General features: G+C 37.7%; 2 protein-coding genes across 5 annotated transcripts in view; one reads left to right on the top strand and one right to left on the bottom strand.

The window, feature by feature from the left end:
• Nucleotides 1-23464, top strand: part of NBEA (neurobeachin) — a 774301-nt gene that overhangs the window by 541329 nt on the left and 209508 nt on the right. For all 4 annotated transcript variants that reach the window (XM_030922219.1, XM_030922217.1, XM_030922221.1 and 1 more), the window contains exon 41: nucleotides 18373-18509. In XM_030922219.1, coding sequence (XP_030778079.1) covers nucleotides 18373-18509 — 137 coding nt within the window. The remainder of the gene's footprint in view (nucleotides 1-18372; nucleotides 18510-23464) is intronic.
• MAB21L1 (mab-21 like 1) lies at nucleotides 19936-22369 on the bottom strand. Its single transcript, XM_010383118.2, has one exon. It carries the CDS (start codon nucleotides 21858-21860, stop codon nucleotides 20781-20783), a length of 1080 nt encoding a protein of 359 aa, XP_010381420.1. The 5' UTR covers nucleotides 21861-22369; the 3' UTR covers nucleotides 19936-20780.

Here is a 23464-nt window from a genome sequence, read left to right as displayed (position 1 = left end):
TCTAGACTAACATAATAGTTACAAGGTTACATAAAATTCACTTTTAGAACTTTATTACAAGGCAGAATTCTTAAGTTTAAGAAATCAGCTATTGGTTAAAGATACAGTTACATCAATACGTAACTGTTTTTGCCCTAAGAAATTATTGTCCAAATCATGGTTATCTCTGTTGCAGAAATTAAAATTTGGTAAGACATTAATAATAATGTCTGTCTTACTCATAACATGTCATTCTAAGTAGCCTGACAGAGCTACGCTGCCTAAAGAAAATGTCACCCTTACAGGAGACTTAAATCCAAATTAAAACCCAGGCGGGGCACAGTGGTTCACGCCTTTATTCCCAGCACTTTGGGAGGTCAACCTGGACGGATCACAGGGTCAAGAGATCGAGACCATCCTGGCTAACACGGTGAAACCCCGTCTCTACTAAAAATACAAGAAACTAGCCGGGCGTGGTGGTGGGCGCCTGTAGTCCCAGCTACTCGGGAGGCTGAGGCAGGAAAATGGCATGAACCCAGGAGGTGGAGCTTGCAGCGAGCAGAGATCATGCCACTGCACTCCAGCCTGGGCGACAGAGCGAAACTCCATCTCAAAATAAATAAATAAATAAACATAAAAATAAAAAAATACAAACCCAGGAAATCCTAAAATCTGTATATAACATTAAGATAATCTCATATTTGTTTGCTATCTCAGAAATACATAAAGTAAAAAGTGCCTATTTCAGTCTCTGAGATAAAAATTACAGGTTTATCTTTTCATGACAACTTAATGAAATGGCTTGCATATTACTAGTATAAGAAATGTGCTTTCACAAATATAAAAGTAATTACAGTTCTTAGATTTTTAGAATATATATGAAAGAATACATCATTTTTATAGTTGTAAAGGGAAACCTAAATCTGCTGATTAACATACTACATTTTCCTGTTATTTACAAAACCCTGTTTTGTTGACATAGGCATACAGATAAGCAGATATGCATTATGATTTGCCAATATGTAATACTAAGGTAAATTCAAATAGAAGAAAGTATGCTAATTAGTAGAGAAAACTTAGAGAAAAGTACTAATTTAGTTAAGATTAATTCTTTTTTTTTTTTTAATTCAAAAGGTAGGATCAATTTCTGTTTATTAAAAAAAAGAGAGAGAGAAAGAAGAATAGCTGGCATGAAGTGCTAGGAGCCAGACATCAAAACCAGCTTTTTTCTGTGTATAAATGATGCTGCTATTATAGATTTAACATTTTCTGTGAAAGGAAAGTCTGTATTTTCTGCCTGTTGAGAACTGTTTAATAGCAGTTACTCTTGAGTACATTTACATTTTCATGTTTTTAAAACTATTTTCCTTATAGCTGAAAATATTGACAAATGGATATGGTGAGCTTTTCTAAATAAAAAAGAGACCTAGGGTTAGGATAGGCGTTCAGACAGATTTGTGGGCAGTAACCCACTTAATCTAAACAACAACCCAATAAGGTAGAAATGATTACCACCAATTTTAGAAATAAAGATAAACAGGTCAAGAGATTAAGTAACTTGCATAACGTTAAGAAGTATGCAAACTAATGTATTTCCTTACAAATGCATAGTATATGGTTTAAACTAAAATATACCAAATAGTACATTTGAATATGTGTGTGTGAGTGTGTGTGTAGGTATATATCATTAAAGATTCTTCTAAAATGATGTAAAAATGACATCTTCTGTTTATAACTCAATTTTTACACTGGTTCCATTACACTGGAAGTATATGAATATGTATAATAATTCATTTTAGTTTTGCTTATAGATAGTCTATGTGTGGTCCAAATCAATCTGGTAAGTTAAAAACAATATGATAAATAGACTGCTTTTAGTACAATTTTACTTAAATGTTGACCTTTTCTTATGTTTTCTCCATTTTGTTTGGAGTTTTCTAGTTGTAATGAAGACAAAATGTTCCACAAAATTCTAAAGCTTTAAATGTCATACAATTTTCTGTTTCACTTTTAGTTCCCTTTCTTCCTAAGCTGTTCGTCTCAAGAGGCAAGTTAAATGTGTGTGACTACTAATTACCCAATTTATTATGTATTACTGTAGCAAATGGCTAATATGATTATAATATAGAAGTATGCCAATAAAGTAATTATTATATTAATAAAACCTAACTTAATTTACTTTAATTGCATTTTTAGTTTGTAGTGATTCGCCAAAGTGAATTAGTACCTAAATCCCATATGTGACTAAAGATTTCAATTTACTTTTTTACTGAAAACATTGAAATTGGTATAATTCAATGAATTTTAATATAAAATCTTGATTACCTATTTTAATTTGAACGTTAGCAAGTTGTTTCTTCAAATAACTATTGAGTAACTGAAATTCAAGATTAACTCAAATGTATATAAATTGATAAGTGAAAGATTTAATTAAATTGAAAAAATGACATCCCACCAATGAAAGGTGTTTCATTTCTTTTAGAATGGTAGTTCTGTCACACATGCTGAGTGACAATAGAAATATTTTACGTAATGGAATTGGAATTTATATAGGTTTCTTATTGTTTCTTCCGAAAGTTAGTGATTTTACTAAGTTAGGGGATTCTGAGTTAGTGATAATGGTGGTTCTTTATGCTGTATGATCAGTTCTGTAAATTGTAATAATTGTATTTTTTGTTTGCATATACATATGCTGTTAGTAATAGCAACATATATATATTGTTATTAGGTGATATATATATATATATATATATAGGCCCAAACTAATGTGCAAACTTTTCACCTGAAATATCCTTCCTATTTCTCTGTTCCACTCCCTCTCCCATCTCCTCCTGTTAAAAACCCTACCCATTTTTAAGACCCATTTAAAACACTGGTGAAATATTCACTGGCCAATCATATCATCTCCATAATATTTTTATTAGCATTTTTTTGGAAGTAGCATTATTGAGATATAATTCACATATCATATAATTGAACCTTTTACATTGTACAATTTAGTGATTTTTTAGTATATTCATTCACAGGGTTATGCAACTCTTACCAAAATCAATTTTAAAATATTTCATCACTTCAGATAGAAACCTTGTTACCATTTGCCTTTCTTCACCAATTTTCCTGTTCCCTCCTTTGCAGTCCTGGACAACCACTAATCTACTTTCTGTCTCTATAGATTTGCTTATTCTGGACATTTTATACAAATGAAATCATAGATAGTCTTTAATGTCTGCCTTCTTTCACTTAGCATGGTGTCATCAAGCCCTTTCCATATTTTGTCATGTAGTCCTTTTTTTTTTTTTTTTTTTTTTTGAGATGGAGTCTCACTCTGTTGCCTAGGCTGGAGTACAGTGGCACATGATCTTGACGCACTGCAAGCTCTGCCTCGTGGGTTCACGGCATTCTTCTGTCTCAGCCTCCTGAGAAGCTGGGACTACAGGCACCTGCCACAATGCCCAGCTAATTTTTTTGTATTTTTAGTAGAGATAGGTTTTCACCGTGTTAGCCGGATGGTCTCAATCTCCTGACACCGTGATCCACCTGCCTCGGCCTCCCAGAGTGCTGGGATCACAGGCATGAGCCACCGTACCCGGCCGCATGTAGTCCTTCTTATGGCACTTATTCCATTGTATGGATACACCACATTTTATATATCAGTTCATTAGTTGATGGACATTCAAGTTGTTTCCACCTTTTCACTACTATGAATAATTCTGCTGTAAACATTTTACAAGATTTCATGTGGACATATGTTTTCATCTATCTTAGGTATATTCATAGGAAGGGAATTGGTGGGTCAAATAATAACTCCATGTTTGACTTTTAGACTATTTACCAAAGAGGCTGCACCGTTTTGAATTCTCATCAGCGGCATGTGAGGGTTTCGATTTCTCCATGTCCTCCCCAAGACATGTTATTATCTGTCGTACTTTATTATAGCCACCCCACAACATATTGATTGTATCATTCTTAAGACACATACCACATAAAGCCTTGCATTGTAGATGTTCTTCCATGTTTTCTCTGTCCTTTTAGACTAGAACCCTTAAAGACAGCATTCATATACCGTGTAGCTTTGAACTGTGAAGAAATCTCCTAACACAATTATTTGCCCTCAAAGGTTCCCACTTAAAAATATTGTGTAGATAATTATTGAATTCGTTTATTCAAAAAACAAAAGACAAACCAAAACTTATGAGCTGTTGAAATAAATATTTGGGGGCTCAAATTATCAGACTGTCTGCTCATACTAACTGAATTATTCAAATAATTTCAATAGCTCATAATAAGTTTTGTTTTGTCTTTTGTTTTTTGGTATAAGTTAATTATACCAAAAGCTGAATTTCAATTCAGCCATCACTTGAATTTTCCAGGATAGGAACACCTAAAGTTAAGCTAATCTTTATTGCATTTCTGCTTCTGGTAAATGTGTCATTTTAACTAAATGTTTCTGTAAGTTCCAATTTATAACGTCAAAATACCACAAGTACTGTTACTGTAAAAAAAGAATTTAGCAAATAGAAAAGGTGTTCTATATCCAATGGATTGTAATACTACTTTTTTTTACTTTTTTTTTAAAGTAATTAGTACAGGGAGATAGCAACACAGGGAAGAAGTATTCAAGTGTAAGAGTTGGATTTATTTTTAATTTGCGTTTTTCATAATGGTAGGTTTATATTTCTTTACACACACACTTACCAAGAATCCAAAATTCAGAAAAGTAATTATGTAAATTAAGAATGAGAAAAATACGGAAGTAAGGAGGAGATCTATTAAAAGGCTCTCTGAAGTGCCAGTCATCTCCTTCATGACCCACTTTGTTGCTCATGACAGTTCCCAGTTGTACCTTCCCTGATTTTTAGAGGGCAATATATTTTCAAACTGTTTTTCTTCTTGTAAACTGGGTTAGGTTTTATACATATTCTATAGCTGTTGTTCTACTTGATCAAAACAAAATCAGGTATCCAGTGGTGAAAACAGGGCTGGCAGGTGGAAGAGGGAGCATTATGTAGAATTTTTCTTAAGGCTGACCATTTCTACCTCCCTAAACATCTTTTTGACTACATTCACTTGCCCATTTACTTACCCATTAACATCTTTTGAATATCTACTAAATATATAGAACATTGGTACTCAGATCGTGATAGAAAAAAAAGTCCTTAAGAGAATTAGCTCTGCTACCACTACCTCTGGGTAACTCAAATAACCAGGAAGTTATGGCAGATAATGTATCTTCCCTAAGAAATTAAAGTAGACAGTTGAAATGATCAGCTTGACAGTTAGACCTTCAGTGTCCTAACTTCGAATATTCAGATACCAGAGGCAAAGTTGTTTATATATAAATTGAATGTTTCCTACAAACTGAGCTAGAAAGGAGAATAAAACAAAAATATACAGCATGTGAGAAGAAAGAACTCAAGATTCTGGGAAAACGTAATTAAAATAAACTACAGAATTCTGAAAGCTAAGAGTTTGTCTAAGAATATGTTCTTTAAAAAAGAATAAGAGTCTAAGCCAGTAGCACAGAAAATTTTGTTGTAACTGTTGACTGGAATACGTACTATGGGAGAGAGCATGTTCGGTGCAGATAGACTCAAATTCGTCTGCTTAAGCCTAACTCTGTGCATTGCAGTGCTGATATGGTGAATGTAACATTCTGTCTCCAACAAAACTAGTATTTTTTAAAGGTTCCTCTGTATTTATTTTTATTTCATTTTAGTTACAGAATCTAACTAGAAGTTATTCAACCTGATACTTGTATTTAGGGGGCAAATATCTCTTAAACATTCTGAATTCTCTAAAATACGTTTTGCTCGGGATTTTCCCCTTAATTTTTAAACCCATGTGTATTTCAAGGGAAATTTAATCCATATGTCCCTGACTCACTCACACTTAACTCATCAAAATGTTGTTTAGTGAAAGCTATTTGATGTTGAAAAAGCCTTATGAGTCTTTATGAGTCTTTTTTCTCTCTTTGAATGAGGAAGTTGCTTTCCCAGTCATAAATAGTATACCCAAAGGATTCACATTCAGCTTCAAACACAGAATTCACAGTGCTCTTAGAGACAACATTAATACATGCCTATTTCTTATAAAAGCTAAAGTATTTAAATTTCTAACTTAATTTTTAAATCAGTTAAGGTGTTATAAAAATAAATAAAAGCTTCATCTTGAATATTGAGCCTCTTTGCCTCTTTTCATTATTTTCAAAAAGTCTACAGGTCCTTTTAGAGTGTGCAAACATTTTACTGTAATCCATATTTCTTTTATTTCCATAAACGTATGTTCCCCTTCAACCACGATTCTGTCATCTATGAAACACTATAAGGTACTCTTAATTGTAACAACATCCCTGATAACCAAACTGTGTAAATTAAAAATATAATAAAAAGACACAATTCAACCATGCTTATTAGACATTATCTTAGTTCATTTTCTGTTGTTTATAAAAGGATACCTGAAACTGGATAATTTATAAGAAAATAAACTTATTTTATATAGTCATGGAGACTGAAAAGTGCAAGGTCAAGGGGCTGCATGTGGTGCGGGCCTTCTTGCTGGTCCTGAGGCCACACCTGGCATCACATTTACACTCACATGCTATCTCAGGTCTCTGTTTCTTTTCTTATGAAGTCAACGAGTTCTACTCCCATGATAACCTATTAATTCATTAATCCACAAAAGGATTAATTAACTCATGAGGACAGGGCCGTAATGACCCAGTCACCTCTTAAAGGCACCACTTCTCAATACTGCCACATTGAGGGTTCAATTTCAACCTGGGTTTTGGAGGGGACAAACAAACATATTTATACAATAGTAGACATCAACCATAAATCATATATAATTTGCATTTTTTGTTAATTTTAAGAATAAAAGCCACCCTTTTTATGGTCAGGTGTTTCACAAACCATACTCATAAGATCTGTTCTTTCTTAATACAGTGTAATAGTTGAAACCCATTTTGATTTCCTACTTTTTTCTCTGTATGGAGAATTTATCATAAACTAATTCCTCTACAAATTTATAGTCAGACTCTCTACCAATCTGGAGAATAGGGCAATAAATAACTAACTTACCAGGAGACCATATTTTTCTATATGGAGGTGACTAAGTTTTCATCATTGTTTTAAGCGTGTGAATGAGGATATTGATCACCTACTGAGAAAATATATGGGTCATCTTGTTAGATCACATTTGAGGGAAAATGCGAGATAACAAGACAATTTTCCTAGTACCGAATTATGGATGTTAGCAACTTGGAGAGCAGGAAGAGTGAGCTCTTCATTACCTTGTCACTGCCATACCTAAGTGTGTCCTGGTCCTCTCTCTGAAAGACTTTGCCATTTACTCAAACGTAAGTTTAAAAAGTGATTTTGCCACTACAATTAGAGCAGTGCTACACAGAAGGATCAATGTCTTTCTGCATACTGAAAATATTTTATTTAATTAGTTTATTTCCGTGACTTGATGTTGCAGAGCCAGAATAGCAGCTATAGAAATACTTAAACAATTAGCCCTAAGGACAAGTATTTACATGGCAATTAATTTACAAATAGTTATTCTAGTAGAATATGTTCTACCAGTTCAAGTCATCAGTCCAATAAAAACAAGTCAATTGTTTTCTCTTAGAATAGAAGATTAGAATAGAAAATGTCAAGAATCACACAAAATAAGGACAAGACCTAGAAGGACATGTTGGGCCCTTATTCTCTGATGTCAGATCCAAACTTCACTCAGGTGAATGTGGTTATCCCACCAAAACAAATACAAGTATTGAATGTCAACTCTATGTAAGACATAATGGTGAGTTCTTGGAGTAAAAAGATACATATGATCAAAATTCTGCCCTCCAGGAAGTTATAGAGGAGAAGAGATAATGAAAAAAAAATAGTTAACCTAAATATAGAAAGGAAACCATTACAACACAAAAAAATGGTCCTAGAATAACATGGATTCTGGAAAGCCTTTATTAGAATGGGTATTTCCTTTCTTGAGTCTTGAAAAATAAGTTAAACATTTAGAATTATTTAGAGAGTTGTTGCAGAAGGCGGGAAACGTATGCTAAAAGATTAACTTCTGTGTGAAACTACAGTAGTTCTAAATTAGGTAAAATGCGTGAGGCAGGGAGTCTCTGAAGCTGAAACTGACAAGCTCAGGGAGGGAACTTTATGTGCTGTAAGGAACCTTGATTTTATCCTGAAGGCCACAGTGAGACTGTGAAAGATTTTAAGCATGATAGTGATGATTTTTTTTAAAAAAAAATCACTCTGGCCCTTGTGTAGAATATGTTTTTAGGATGCCCAGACTTGAGATAAGAGCTTGACAGGAGGCTCTTTTCCTTTTTTTTTTTTTTTTTTTTTTTTTTTTTTTTTTTTTTTTTTGGAGACGGAGTCTCGCTCTGTCGCCCAGGCTGGAGTGCAGTGGCGCAATCTCGGCTCACTGCAAGCTCCGCCTCCCGGGTTTACGCCATTCTCCTGCCTCAGCCTCCCAAGTAGCTGGGACTACAGGCGCCCGCCACCTCGCCCGGCTAGTTTTTTTTTTTTTTTTGTATTTTTTTTTAGTAGAGACGGGGTTTCACCGTGTAGGCCAGGATGGTCTCGATCTCCTGACCTCGTGATCCACCCGTCTCGGCCTCCCAAAGTGCTGGGATTACAGGCTTGAGCCACCGCGCCCGGCCAGGAGGCTCTTTTCCAAAGCAGCAGTGATGAGAGCCTCAAGTAAATTGACGGCACGCAGGAAAGGGGAGAATGGGACAGCTACCAAAAAAAAAAAATAGAAGGTAATTTGTGGAAGACTGTAATAACTGACTAGTGCAGGGAGTAAGAATGAGGGGAATCAGGCCTGAGAGGAGAGGTGGTTTAGAAGCTATTAACTGTGTGTGGGAGTGTGCAGATGCAAGGTCTTCTGTGGGTGGGAGATGAAGATGCTCGATCTGTTGGGCCTCCAAAATTTTCAAAAGAATAGAAGTTTGAAATTTGAGAGCCAAGGTGGGCATGGAGTTCATAATGGAAACCAGTAAGATCACCTAAGGGAAGTGAGAAAATAAAGAGAGAAGTAGTAGGCCAAAATCACATGCCCTGTGGCACAAGGTTGAGAACCCCGTAATAGGATACCAAGCAGGAAGTAAAGTGGTAAGAGAAAAGGAAAGACTCCTATGCTTAGGAGTCAGGAACTCTGGCTCAGCACTTTTCAAACTAATGTTCCTTGTAACACAGGTCTTTTGAAAGATGCTAATGAGAAAAAAGAAACTCTATAGTTAAATGTGTTTGGAAAATTATGAGTTTAAAAATAAGTTGCAGGCCAGGTGCGGTGGCTCATGCCTATAATCCCAGCACTTTTGGAGGGTGAGGCGGGAGGATCGCTTGAGCTCAGGAGTTCCAGACCAGCCTGGGCAACATGGCGAAACCCCATCTCTACGAAAAAATTTAAAAAATTAGCCAGGTATGGTGGTGCAAGTCTGTGGTCCCAGGTACTCAGGAGGCTGAGGTGGGAAGATCCCTTGAGCCTGGAAGGCAGAGGTTACCGTGAGATGGCACCACTACACTCCAGCCTGGGCAACACAGTGAGACTCTGTCACAAAAAAAACAAACAAGAAAAAGTTGCAGAATTTTTAAATTGATGGACTTTTTCACGCTTTTAACTTACTAATTAATGAGTATTTCCCAAATAGCTTGGCCTAAGTAGAGGTTGGACTGAAATTGAGAGAGTAGGAGTGAGGAACTAAGAGATGGAAACGGATACCTAGAGCTTAACAAAGAAGGGAAGAAGGGAGATAGAAATAAGAGAGCAGAGGCGGCAGGGGAGGGTAGGACTAGTAGCACAGATAGACAGGGTAACTACCTCAAACAAGAGGAAAGACATATTTCCAGAAACTGCTGAAAAACAGTTTAGGATAAATGCAGACAGAGAAAGTAACTAGCTCAAACAAGAGGAAAGATATGTTTCCAGAAACTGCTGAAAAACAGGGATAAATGCAGATGCAGAAAAATCTTTAGATAGAGGAAGACAAATGAAAAAAATTAATTTTTCTTGAAAATATGAATTATTCATTTATTATATAATCAGGATGAACAAATATATAGGTGAACTTTTCTAGAAAAAAAAAATCCGTATATTTATCTATCTTCTCAGGAGAATGTGTGACCCAGAAAAAGGGTAAAACCCACTGCTGTGCATTATTATTTCTGAGCTCTAATCTTTGATTCCTTAACCTACAAAGTCTGACATTCAAGGATATGTATGATTTTTCAGTTTCATCTCACACTGCTTTCCCTTACACACCCTAATCTCTGGCCAGACTTATTTACTGCTCATTTACGCCTGCAACGGTGTATTTGTCCAAACTATTCCCCTTGCTCACAATGCTCTCCAAGACCTCGACCTGTCCAAATTCTACCTATCCATCACACCTCACTACAGATGTCACTGCCGTCATTCTATTCCAGCTGCTCACTCCCCACCAAAAATAGGCTGGAAATCATGATTGTTCTGTGAATGTCTAGAATTTTTTTCTGTCCCTTTCTTGGTGGGAGGCAACATATATAACAAATACCCTGACTTTGGAATCAGATCACCAGATTTGAATCCTATCTCTCATTTACTAGTTGTATGACCTCTAAATCACTCCAACCCTCAGTCTCATTTTCTTATGTGTAAAATGGAGATGATAGCAGTGCTATCACACAGGAATGTTAATAGAAATAAATCACGTAAAGTACTTTACACAATTCTTAGTTTAACCCTTTCTTCCTTATGTCATAATTATTTTGTGTATTCTTTACCTTATACTATAAGCTCTTTGTGGGTAAAATTTATGTCTTATACACCACTGTATTCTCTCCTTATATGCAAAAACAATATACTACTCATTAAGTAATTTTTGTTGACTACATGAATGAATGAATGAATGAATGCTGTGTTAAATATGCCTCTACATATTTAATTACAAAGAGAGAGCAAAGTATACACTAGGAAAAATACGATTGTCATAAAATTATGCCATTTAAAACCATAATAGTACACATGTAATATAGCTAGAATGATCAATTAAATTATAACTCTCGTTGGTTTTCAGTATATTTTTAAATTTATGTTTTCTCTAAAACACAGTTATCTTTTATATTTATAAAGAAAAATTTGAAATCAATTTCAGAAAAAACATAAAATATGTAATATATTAATTTCAGTGAGCTTTTACTATGACATATAAATGCAACACTGGTATATATCATTTTCTATATTCAATCCACAAACATAGATTGCATACTATATGACAGATACGTGATAGGTGGACAAGATAATAAACCCTGTCTTCAATTAGCTTGTGCCAAATAGTTCGAGAAACAGACTTTTAAACACATACATTTAATATATTATAAGTGCCATAAAGATATGGCCAGGAAACTATAGAAATATAAAGGCAAGCTACTTAATCCAACCTGGGGGTGCAAAGATTTAAATCATATCCTCTGGTTTATTCACTCACCTAGTCTAGTAGAAATTTACTCTTCCCGATCATTAAATGATATCCCAGTGCCATAAAAGAGTCAGTACTCTTCCAGAAGGTGAAAAATATATTCCATATGTTGAACTAAATGTAATATAACTAGAAACGGAAATCTCAGCTGGCTCACTTATTAAATCAAAAGGCAGAGCAAATTTTCACACTGAACATTAAAACTATCACTGTTGTTTAGTACTTTTTGTACTGGAAAATAACTCGGTGCTATTTTACCTATAGTGTATATGCTTTGTAAGCTTTTTCTTCTAGGAAATCACTCACTGCCTTTGCAGAAAATGCAGCAATTTTTTTTTTTTTTTGATTCCTTGTGACAAAGAATTACCTGCTCTACAAATAAATTGGTAAACATAAATGGTAGGTTAAAGTTAGAGCATACCAGAGTCTTTCTCAGTACTTTTTAAAAATATGTATTATAAATCAATTAAGGTGGGATTTTAGATAATAGCGTAAAAATAGATGATCTACCATGATGAACAAATACTATGCTAAATTGCAGTATTCAGTTGTTCATATAAGAGGGCTCCATTCCTTCCATGTCTGTTTTAGACTATGCTAAGTTGAGTTTTTCAGATGTAGGTTTATTCTAATCTCAAAACACCTCATTTGTGTTCTTTATCATCTGTCTCATTTTATACAATAATAATCTAAGGAAATTATGATCTGTGGGGATAATCGGTTATCATTCATCTTAGTGTGAAGGATAGATTATGCTCAAGAAGTCACCTAGGATCATCAAGAGGCCAATTCCTGAAAACAGTGAGCTTTTGTGTAAAATTTGAGTTTATAGAATATTTATAATGGATAGTTTAGGGGAGGGTACATTGTGTCTTTGTGAATATGTTGGGGAGGAAGTAGTACTGAAGTTTAAATTCATAACCCTTGAGGCATAGTATTCTATGAATTGTTAAAATATTTTTATTTTATTCAAGCAAAAACATTCTGCAACTATTTCCATGCAAAAAACAAGTTCAGGGCTGGAGTGCAGTGTCACTGTCATAGCTCCCTACAGCCTCGACTTCCAGGGCTCAAGGGATCCTCCCACCTCAGCCTCCTAAGTAGATAGCTCGATAGGCATGTGCTACCAAACCCAGCTAATTTTTTTTTTTTAATTTTTTGTAGAGATGAGATCTCGCTAATTGCCCAGGCTGGTCTCAATCTCCTGGCCTCTCATCCTCCTACCTTAGCCTGTCAAAGTGCTGGGATTACAGGTGTGAGCCACCATGCCCAGCCCTAAAAAAAATAAAAAATAAAAAAAATAAAAAAAAAATTGAAAATTTGAAAATATCATTACTCTGAAATTTTATCTGGACAACTATCAGTATTCTCTGTATATAAATAAAACAGGCACTATCTAGAGACTTTGCTGTTATGATATATATATTCTTAAGACGCGTCAATCACCTGAAACCCAGAGAACCATCCTGGATATCTAAAATTTGGAAATCTAAAATTTGTTGCAGTATTTTTTCTAGAACTTGCCCCTCCCTCGGGCACATACACAAATACCTCCATTTTCATAATGCCTAAAGCTTTCCTAGGATTCCAAAACAAAGTTACAACTTTATTATATTCTTCAGTAATTTGTTTTGAGATTAAAACATCTTATTCTTTTATTTCTATGGGGGAGAATGTTTTAGGGAAATTGACTGTACTATATTTAAAAATAATGAGTCTATGGCCCGGTGCAGTGGCTCAGACCTGTAATCCCAGCACTTTGGGAGGCCAAGGTGGGTGGATCACGAGGTCACGAGTTCAAGATCAGCCTGGCCAACTTGGTGAAACCCCGTCTCTACTAAAAATACAAAAATTAGCTGGGCATGGTGGCGTACACCTGTAATCCCAGCTCCCTGGGGGTCTGAGACAGGAGAATCACTTAAACCAGGAGGCAGAGGTTGCAGTGAGCCGAGATCGCGCCACTGCACTCCAGCCTGGGTGACAGAGCAAGACTCCATCTCAAAAAAAAAAAAGAGTCCAAAGCAGTGATAGATATCTTAGATATGTTCAGTCACTCATGCTATGAATTACTTCCCTAGAAAGTATACCACATTATAAAAATAATTATAAAAATTTACTCCCTCCTTATATTTTTGTCTTAATTTCTTTGGAATAATATCATTTTACAGTGAACATAAAGAATTTCAGATTAGTTTTAGTTCTTCTAAATAACATCAGGATTTTAAGTTTAATAATTCTACTAAGATTAGTCAATTTTTTATTATCCCAAAATAACAAGGTTTCACAGGTTCTAAAAGAAAATTGAGCATGTAGTTTCCAAGTAATTGAGGATGAAGAAAATCCATATAGCTAATACAACTTTAACAATAAATTAAACTAAGGTTAGGAAATATTCAAGTGATTCTAAAATACATTATAATTTTATGTACCCTAAATATAGTTTACCAATTAAAAGTCATCAAATAATTCTAGCAATTCCAGTTTTAATTAAACTGCAACTCTTTTTCCATGCATAGTCTTTGCTGTGCTTTACATTGAAAGTTGTAAAGAAGCTTATCATTATTAGGAAATTTAATAGCCATCGATGCCTTTTAATCACTAGAATGTATTTTCCCCCCTCCTGAGAATGATTAATTTACCCTGCCGTCCCCCGCCCCCCTGAAAATGATTAATCCCTGCAGTTGAGAAAAAGAAAAAGCAGCCTCTGACCTCTGGGAACTGGTCTGCCTATATCTAGGCCTCATTCTTTTTGAGAACTGGCCTGGAGCTCACTGCTAGGCCATGATGTTCCCTTGTTGGACATAAACAGCCTCACAGAGCACCAACTTCATACAGGGCTGTATGATGATGATGTGAGACAAAAACCAACTTTGTAATTTTGACTAAACACAGACAAAAGCAAGATCACTGTGCATACCCCAAAAGTTCCAGACATTCCCCTCTTTTGGCTAATATGAGTGACTGCTACATCTTTTGAATTAGAGCTTTAGCATACGTTTAGTCTTCCCTCCCTCTAGATAAAATTGATTGAAATACTTAATCATAGAATTATTTCTGATGCCTGACAGAGCCCAATCCAGAGCAAAGCTCTGCTTTCCTGAACCCTTCCTAAAATCACAAGTAAAATCCAGATCCTACAATGAGTCTTTTAACACCCCCCAAGTCACCCCATGGTTCTTATTGTTGTCAGTTTCTCTCACTGCAATGAATAATAAAACCCACTTGTTCAACTACAGATATGTTCTTGGTGGTCTTTGGCAAGAAAGCATTGACACATCCAGTAACTTAAAATTTGTGAATATTGGACTATTAGTTCTGTAAAAATACGAACGAGTTTTGTGGCCGTGCACAGTGGCTCATGCCTGTAATCCCGGGACTTTGGGAGGCCAAGCTGGGTAGATCACCTGAAGTCAGGAGTTCAAGACCAGCCTGGACAACATGGTGAAACCCTGTCTCTACTAAAAATAGAAAAATTAGCTGGGCACAGTGGCATGCACCTGTACTCCCAGCTCCTCAGGAGGCTGAGGCAGGAGAATCGCTTGAGCTCGGGAGGCGGAAGTTGCTGTGAGCCAGAGATTGAGCCATTGCACTCCAGCCTGGGCGACAGAGCAAGACTCCATCTCAAAAAACAAAAAAGAATTCTGTAAATTGTAAAGTTTTACCAAAATCTCAGTGTATTATTAAGATTTCTGGGCTTGAAATTTTGATTTTCATCAGGATAATATAAACCCACAAGTATTTTAACATTCTACTTTTAAAGTGTATTTGATAAATGGTTTCTTTTTTAATATAAAACGTGTACTTTCTACCTAGGTCCATGACGAGGTTTACCGTCTCAACTGGTTAAAGATCTTATGGCTCTAAAGAGAAGTTATTATTTTAAAGATTCATTATGCTAGGTGGTTTTTGTTCTAGTTCACATTTTAGATTAGATAAATGGGAAGTAATACCCCTATCCTTCTTTCAAAAATAGTATTGGAACAGTATTTTTTAAGCATTATATTGCCAGTTGTAAAAAGTAAATAACATTTGTATTTTCCTTTTAATTACCACTTTAGATGGTGGAATTTTAAATTATTATATGCATCAATGCAATAAGAAGAGGTTTTGTCTTATCCATTTGTTTAACATTTAATACCAATACTTCTATGTATGCTGAGGACCTTATAATTTATTCTTTTATTGCTACGGTAGTGATTGGGATGAATATATTTAGTCATTCCTCAACTCACTATACCAAGCAAAGTTTAGGAAGTTAAATTTGTAGTTACTTAAGTTATCTTCTAGAACAGAATCAGCTAGATCACCATCTCACCGTCATTCAGAGATGCTGTTCTTTATAAACTACTTTTATTTGGAAAGAGATCCGAGGTTTTCAAATAACCAAGTACCATATGGAAGATCTGCTGGCTTATGATTGTGCCTTGTGTAAACATTTTAATATCGGATCCCTAAAATCCAAAGGCTCCCCCAAAGGGGATTAAAACATAATCCCCTCTCTCTATTGCTGTAGTGGATTAACTCGGTATTCTCTCTGCGGCTGGTTTGCTCCCTGAAGACTACAACAAAAAGATTCAGTGCTCCTTAAACATACTATGGAATTGGAAGTTGTAATTGGAGATTTCCAAAGGACGAGGGTAAAAATGACACACTATTAATGCTGAATATTTCATGATGTGTCTTTCTTAAAGACCAGTTCGAAGCCCTTTTATAAACGCCCAGAAAATCTCCACAACAGAACGATATTGAAGTAAAATCTAAAGGAAGCCGTCTCCTTTCAGAAACGCAGAGGAATAAGTAGAGAAGATGTGCTCCCCATGGAAAGTTCAGGGATCCTGTCCTTAAAAATTGTAATGTATTTCAGTAAATCAATGGGTACGGTTTTGATGTTTCATGATCTTTTTTCTCATGTTCTCAATTTGGATACGTTACATTACTTTTTAGGAGAAAGAAGTAATTCGCCATTTTTAGTGTTTTTGACCATTATTTGTCTCCAAATGCCAGAAACCTCTTATAAATCTTGATAGTCCTCTGTCTTTAGAATGGAGACTTTTTTGAGGTTTTTAGCAATGCCTAAAAATGTATAACTTTGTTTCCAGTGTGAACCAAATCACCTATCTCACCTTGCCCCAATCAAGAGTAAACCGCATAGATTTCTTCAGAGAGAAAATAGGAAAACTGGCATCCAAGGGAGCGTCCTGGTTGCTTAAGGGTTAAGGGAGCGGTTCGAACCGGCCCGAGCGTTGGGGGATTCGGAGGAGGGCGCGGAAGGCAGGAGGCGCCGCCAAGCGCGCGCACAGACCCTCCAATAAACACAAAGGAGGGCCTGGGGAATAGAAACCCAAATCCACTTGTAATCGTACAAGAGATTCGGGCGTAATTACTTGAGCAACCTAGATTAAGATTGATGAGCCTTTAAAGTGGTGCTTCAGATCGACTGCCTCTCCCTTTCCAAAGAAAAACCTTGTACAACCGAGGTGGACCCCGACTCCGCTGGGCAGAGGCCGAAGCCCAGAGTCCGCGAGCCCCGGGGGCTTATCGGAGGATCGAGAGCAGTGAAATGAAAGACAGGGCTGTGCGTGGGTCTGGCCCAGGCAGTCCCGACAGGCTGAAAGCTGACATTGTCACAGTTTGCTCCTTAGCCACCCCCTTGTAATCGCAACAGAAGCCAGCTCAGCCCTCTGTGTTCCCGCAGCCTCGGGAAGGCTCGGCTTTGTGCAGGACGGTCGCAGACTGGGTGTGTTCTGCGCCAGGGAAGGCCAACTTGGCCACGTCTCCCGAGGCCGGCCGGGCGGGGGCTGAGGGCGGTGTCGGCGCGAGGGATCTCCGCCCGGAGGGCCGAGGCCTAGCGGCCGCAGAGAACCTGACTTTTTATTGCCTCTCCCCGACTGTTATTGTGACGCACTTGACTGTATGCATTTGAGGGGAGAAGTGGAAGGGATTATGATGCGCCCTTGCTACCGACAAATGAATGGTTGTATCCGATCCCCACGTTATGTATAACGTTGTATCGTGTTTCAAATCCAGGATTGCGAAGAATGTCTCCCTTTGGGGAGACTTTACAGGAAACATTTAGGTAATATCCCATTTGAATTCATATTCTATATGCTTTGTAATTCGTGATTTTCAACCTTAACAGATTGAGGGAATTCGAAGCAAGCACCCTGGCAGGCACTTTTAGTGAAGCTGTTTCTGCAGTTTCAAAAGTTGAGAAGTAGCACTTTCACACGGTTTTTTTGAGAATCGTTTTGTTCAAGCGTCTTACATTTTCATTACTTTTGATATATTCTCTGTGAGAAAGTGACTAAGATTTTCGTTCTTTTCTACATACGAACTTTATGTAATGTCCGTATGCACGCGTATGTGTGTGTGTAGCGCGTCTTAGGAGACAGATATTAGATTAACCTTCCTGCAAGAGGCAAACCGCTCACAACAGCGGAATTTATCATTTAGATCCTTGCCCCCTTCTCGTTCTCTCGCCTCTCCTTGGGGAGCGCCGCTGCTGAGTGGAGCGGCTTCGCGCGATGGCTGGTCTTGGGGGCAGTGCTGACTGCCTAGGGTCTCTGGAAAAGCCAGTGATACTCAGTGGAGAATTGGGACATTTGTCCGTTCTGCACTTTTAAGTAGGTTAATGGCAGCCCCTCACCAACCATGTAGGATTTCTAGATGGAAATTGAGCGGTTTTCGGTATCCTGACCTTCTGGGTTTTCATACCATTTTTTCTTTCTAGTCTTGTTATAAGGTAATGAATAAAAGCTAAGTAGTTCTTATCTTACATGAAAAAAGAGTTTTCCGCATAATACAGGAACCATTTTTTCTAGTGCATCCTTACCAATAAAAACCTCTGGTACCCTTCTGGGAGGGAGCAGGAAGGGCCACAGGGGATCAGCCTGACTCCCCTTATCCTTGCCTTGCAGGCCCAGTGGTTCTCAGCACCCCTGCCCAGCTCATCGCTCCCGTGGTGGTGGCCAAGGGGACTCTCTCCATCACCACGACAGAAATCTACTTCGAGGTAGATGAGGATGATTCCGCCTTCAAGAAGATCGACACTAAAGTGAGTTAAAGCGATTCCATGTACGGTACTGGTGGCTTTGTGGCAGGAAGTGGTTTTCAATTTTGTTTGATTTTACCTGACAGTGGAGGAGGGGAGCACATTCTCCTCTTTCTCATAGAAAATAAAATGAATGAAATAACATGTTCACTTTATGGAACTGAAGAATATATTAATGAAGTTAAATCCTGTATTGCCAGAGCATGCACATTTTAACAGTTTTTCTGTGAGTGCCTTTGTTTGCGCTTGGGCAGATTTGGTAGTTAAGCCAATTGCTCCCAAGTTCCTGGGGCCCAGAATCTCAGGCTCTGAGGGCTGACTACGAAAGGTCTTAAGAAATTTCTTATTAAGATCACTTTTAATTTTCAAAACTTTAGATTGAAATGTGATTATTGAAAAGTTATAAGGAAACTGGGGGGAGAGCCATTTAGATATAAATTCATCTCCATTAGTACACCCATTTTGTCCATCTCCTGAAATAAGAATGGGGTTTATATGTGGATTTACGAGGAAAGCAACTGATTCTCTGAGCTTTGATTTAAAATATATATGCTGGCGCTCAGATGTTTAAATATCGTATTCTTCTTTGAGTATAATGCTAGAAAATACATATTTGGACCAGTTAAATGCAGACTTATTAAATGTTATTGTGTAGATTTTAAACACCAGAGTATTAGAGTAGCTCTTTCTCAGCACTTTCTGAGATCTATTTTAATGTTTTAACTTTCATGTTACTGTGCAATTTGCAAACTTCTATTCTGGGGTTAAGAATTCAAGAGCATGAAGTGTCACACTAGAAATTCTAGCATCATTTTGCAAAAAAAATCTTCCTTTATTTTCAGAGGCAGTTATTCTGAAATAGTCAAAGACAAATGCTCCCACAGATCCATAACTTTATTGTTTTTAATTTAGATATTGATATAAAATGTAATAAAATAGTATTGGTAAACTAGAGCTAAAATCCAAAAATTTACCATCACCTGAATTAACTAACTTAAGGCCCATAGGTGATCAGCATTTTCAGCACTTGTTGACTACTAAACTATTCCAAAGGATAGTCATGGGACTTCTTTTACTTCCAGCTCCAAATGCAGTTTTTAAAATAAGTCAGTCATCTCTACTGTCATTGATAGACTTTTTTTCTTATATTATCAAAAATGCTACAAGAAGAGCAAGCTTTCAAAGGTAGATTTAAATTGTGTCTGTTGTAGAAAGGAATTGTCTTGCAAGTAAGTTAGAGACTGAGAGTAGATCATTATCTTATATACCTATACAGAAAGAGCTTTTCTCCAATGTTTTATTTTTAAGGATTTCATTAGCATATTTCTCAAAATGTTTAAGATATTCAAGTGGGTTTGATTTTCAAAATGCAGCATTGCATCTTTTGATAGGAAACAATTTTAAGTGAGACACGACAACTTTTATTTTACTTCATTTATTAGCATCTAATTAAATAAAAACCAGCAACAAATTAAAATCTAAATCACAAAAGTAATTATCCAGTGTATTTCAAGTGCATTTCTCAAATATATAATTCAGATATTCAAGCGTTATTATATAAGCTGAATTCAAATTTCTTTGAATATATTTAAATAACATTTCAAGTATATTTATGGAATGTTAGAAATAGAACAAGCAATATTTGAAACAAAATGTAAACTTTTTAAAGTTCAGACACTTTCAAAGACAGAGGAAAGTACCAGGAGGAAATCTACCTTTAAATGATAACTTTGTTAGTGGAAAATGTCTGGAAGTATCAAGAATGGCAATTTAAGTTCTGTTCACCAAATCACAAACACCAACATCCACACTTTCAAAGACAATGTGAGATCACCATATTTGTTACAAATCAAAATATACATTACAGTTTCTTTCAGATGGCATATCCAAATCGTGTTTACTCACAGGCAGATGCACCTAAATCACCAGGATTGCTATAATCCTTTGATAGTTAGGCGGAGTGTTCGTCGCGGTCTTGCATTACAACTGGGCTGTTTACGGAGTGTTACGGTGCACTTTTCAAGGGAGATAGGAAATCGTGTGGCAAGAAGTCTTCTAATACTAGTGGCTTTGGGTTTTTCTCCATCCGCTTCCCCTACTTTTTCTCCCCGTGTGGGGGTGGGTGAGATGATGTCTAAATATTGTATTATTATTCCTTTTTAAAGGAAGAGATTGTTTACACTGCGGAGTGGAATATTAGGAATTGAACAGAAGTTTACACTTAATAAGGACTTTGAGAAGGGTAATAATTTCGGCTCGTGATTAACTCATCCTCTAAAGTTTTTCCAAACTTTTCGGGTTGGTCAGGATCTCTCTTGCCAGTCGCCACGTTTGTTTGGCAGCGTTTTCCAGAGCTGAGTGAGGTTTGCCTTGAAACAGATCTAAGTTCGGTAGAAAGTAGTGAGGACACCGCCGGCACTGCAGGCAGGAGATAAGTTGCAGCAAAATCCCGTTCAGCCGATCACCCAGGCAAGACTCGTCCCAGTCCGACTCCCGGGGATGCTTTTCACACTCGTAGGAAACCAGAGTCTTCATGTGGTAATTGTTCAAGGGCTGGCCAGGCAGTTCAAGGTGACGATCCCTTAAGGTTTTGAGGATGGAGAGGCACTTCTTTCTGCAGCCCCCCATCTGCAGTCTGTTCTCTGCCTCTGCGAACTGCAGCACCCAGGCGTCGCTCTCCGCCGAGCTCTGCTTGCCGGCCAGGGAGTGGCACTCCTTGGACAAGAGATTGAAACCTTCCGCCTTGACCTCCGCCACCCGGTTGGGTCCCGGCCAGGGGATGTGGGGAAGTGGCCAGTGGGCAGCACTCCTCGGCCAGATCCCGGTGCATTTAAAAGCCGGCGTGATCTGCACCACGTACCTATCTCGGATTCTCAGTTTCACTTCGCTGGTGTCTGCCACCATCTTTACCACATCCCTGTAGCTACATTTGTCTACCGCTTGAGCCACCAGCGTCTGAAACCTGGACCGGATTTTGCGCGCCGAGAGGTAGCCGGAGGCGGTAATGAATTCCACCCAGAGGGACATGCTTCTCTTGCGCCCGTCGCTCAACTTCAGCACCGCGCAGCCGGGCAGTGAGCCATCGTCCACGAAGTTGAACACCCCCATTTGGTTGAGATAAAGCACCACTTCAAATTCGGTGGGGGAGATGACCTCGAGGCCCTCGTAGCGATTGTCCATCTCGTTGAGAGAGCTGATGAACCGCGGCTCCTGCACTTCCACTTCCTTCAGTACGTCGGAAACTACTTTGCAGACTTCCCGGATAGTTTTGGCAATGGCAGCTTTCCTGGCTTGGCATTTTTCGTTGTAGTATTTATTCAGATGGTAGACAAGCTTGGCCTGGGCCGCAATCATGTTGGGGCAGAGATCCGGATTGTACACCGGAGTCTCGCAGTAGGCTGTGGGATCCAATGCGGCTGCTAGAGCTGGAGCCAACTTCGGTGGAGAAACGGGCCGCAGCGCTCAGAAATGGATCAAAAATGCTTTTCGGAAGTGCTGCAGCGTTGGTTTCCCTGCTGCTGCTGCTGCTTTTCCCTTCCTTTTATCTTTGAGCCCAGCCGTTCTTAAAGTGAAAGACTGTTCTCCCCCCCTCCTTGTCTCTCTTCCTCTTTTAAAGAATCCTTGTGTGAGAGAACCGCATGGAGAGATCACCTTCTCAGGAATAAAAAAAAAAAAAAAAAAGTTGCGCTGAGACCCAGCAAAGCTCTTCCAGTAGTCAAAATAAGCACCCCTTTCCGTATTTATTTACGCTTTCCCGTAATCATTGTGTGTGCAGCACTGTTAATCAAATGGAGGAAAAGTGTGCTGAAAGTGTGTCCAGGGTGAGTGTGCGTGTGTATATGTCAGAAGAAGCTGCTGTTGATTTGTCTAAGAGCCCAGATGCACTCGTGTGGAAATTATAAAGGCAGGGCCAGGCAGGCGGGCGGCCAATCGCCACTGGGCTCGTCACGACAGCCTCCTTCAGCTCCAACCCGGCTAATTAATCCCCCCTCATGGATATAGGCACACAAACTAAAGGTAGGAGGCTGCTGCCGGCAGAAAACCAACCAGGCCACCTAGACAGTTTGGAAATCAAGAGGAATAGCTCAGCTGTGGTACTACTTGAAGCATATTGACATTTTGAAAAGACTTGGCAAAGCAGCTCTCTTCTGTGCCGAAAACCCTGCTTGTCTTTTTACCGCTGAAATGCAAATACAGGTGTATTAATGCGCATCCATCAATTAGTGATGTAGACGGGGTTTTCTAAAACAAAATCACTAACTTGCATTTAGAGTAAGATAATTAATGCCTGTTAATCCTTGGGGTCTTCTTAAATGCAGGTTGAAAGTTTGTTCATGCAGACTACTGGCATATGGAAGTTCGCTTTAGATGGAGGAGTACCTGTGTAATTTTCTCATTCTGGATGTTCCTATATGTTAAAATGATTTTTTGAAACGTTATGGAGGTAGTATGCTCTTTTTTTACTTATGTTTTTTCCTTTTTTGCATTTGTTGAAAGGAATCTGAAAATAATTGCTGAATGTGTTAGATGTTCTACCCCCGTTTAAGTTAGGATGTTTAAAAAATATTTGGTACATCCCTCTGCCCCACCAGCTGCAGTCTTTGCACTTTAGTAGACTTGACCAGCATTACAAGCAGGACACAAAGCTATATATGCACTACAGAAACATTTGAAAAATCAGTTGTCTCTGGGATGGAATTTTAGTTCATAAAATTCACGTGAGATCATAGAAATCAAGCCTCCTCACAGATGACTATCCTGAAAATTTGAAGGTTTAGGAGTTTCTGGCTTGTTTACAGATGTATAATGAAGGATATATCTCCTGTCTTAAGTGTCCTTAAGTGGTGACCTAGCAGTAGACTTCTAATTTTATACTATTTCATGTGATTTAATTAAGGGAAAATGGTTAACATTTTCAAAGAAAATTAACTTGCAATCATCTAGGAGTCATTTTTGGA

The sequence above is a fragment of the Rhinopithecus roxellana genome, chromosome 18 (genome assembly GCF_007565055.1).
Source record: "Rhinopithecus roxellana isolate Shanxi Qingling chromosome 18, ASM756505v1, whole genome shotgun sequence".
Lineage (NCBI taxonomy): Eukaryota > Metazoa > Chordata > Mammalia > Primates > Cercopithecidae > Rhinopithecus > Rhinopithecus roxellana.
Note: the sequence above shows the minus strand (reverse complement) of the source record. Positions and strands in the feature narration are given on the sequence as shown.

Excerpts from the sequence above, each read along its gene's own strand:
- MAB21L1 (XM_010383118.2), bottom strand. The coding sequence starts at position 21,860 with ATGATTGCGGCCCAGGCCAAGCTTGTCTACCATCTGAATAAATACTAC.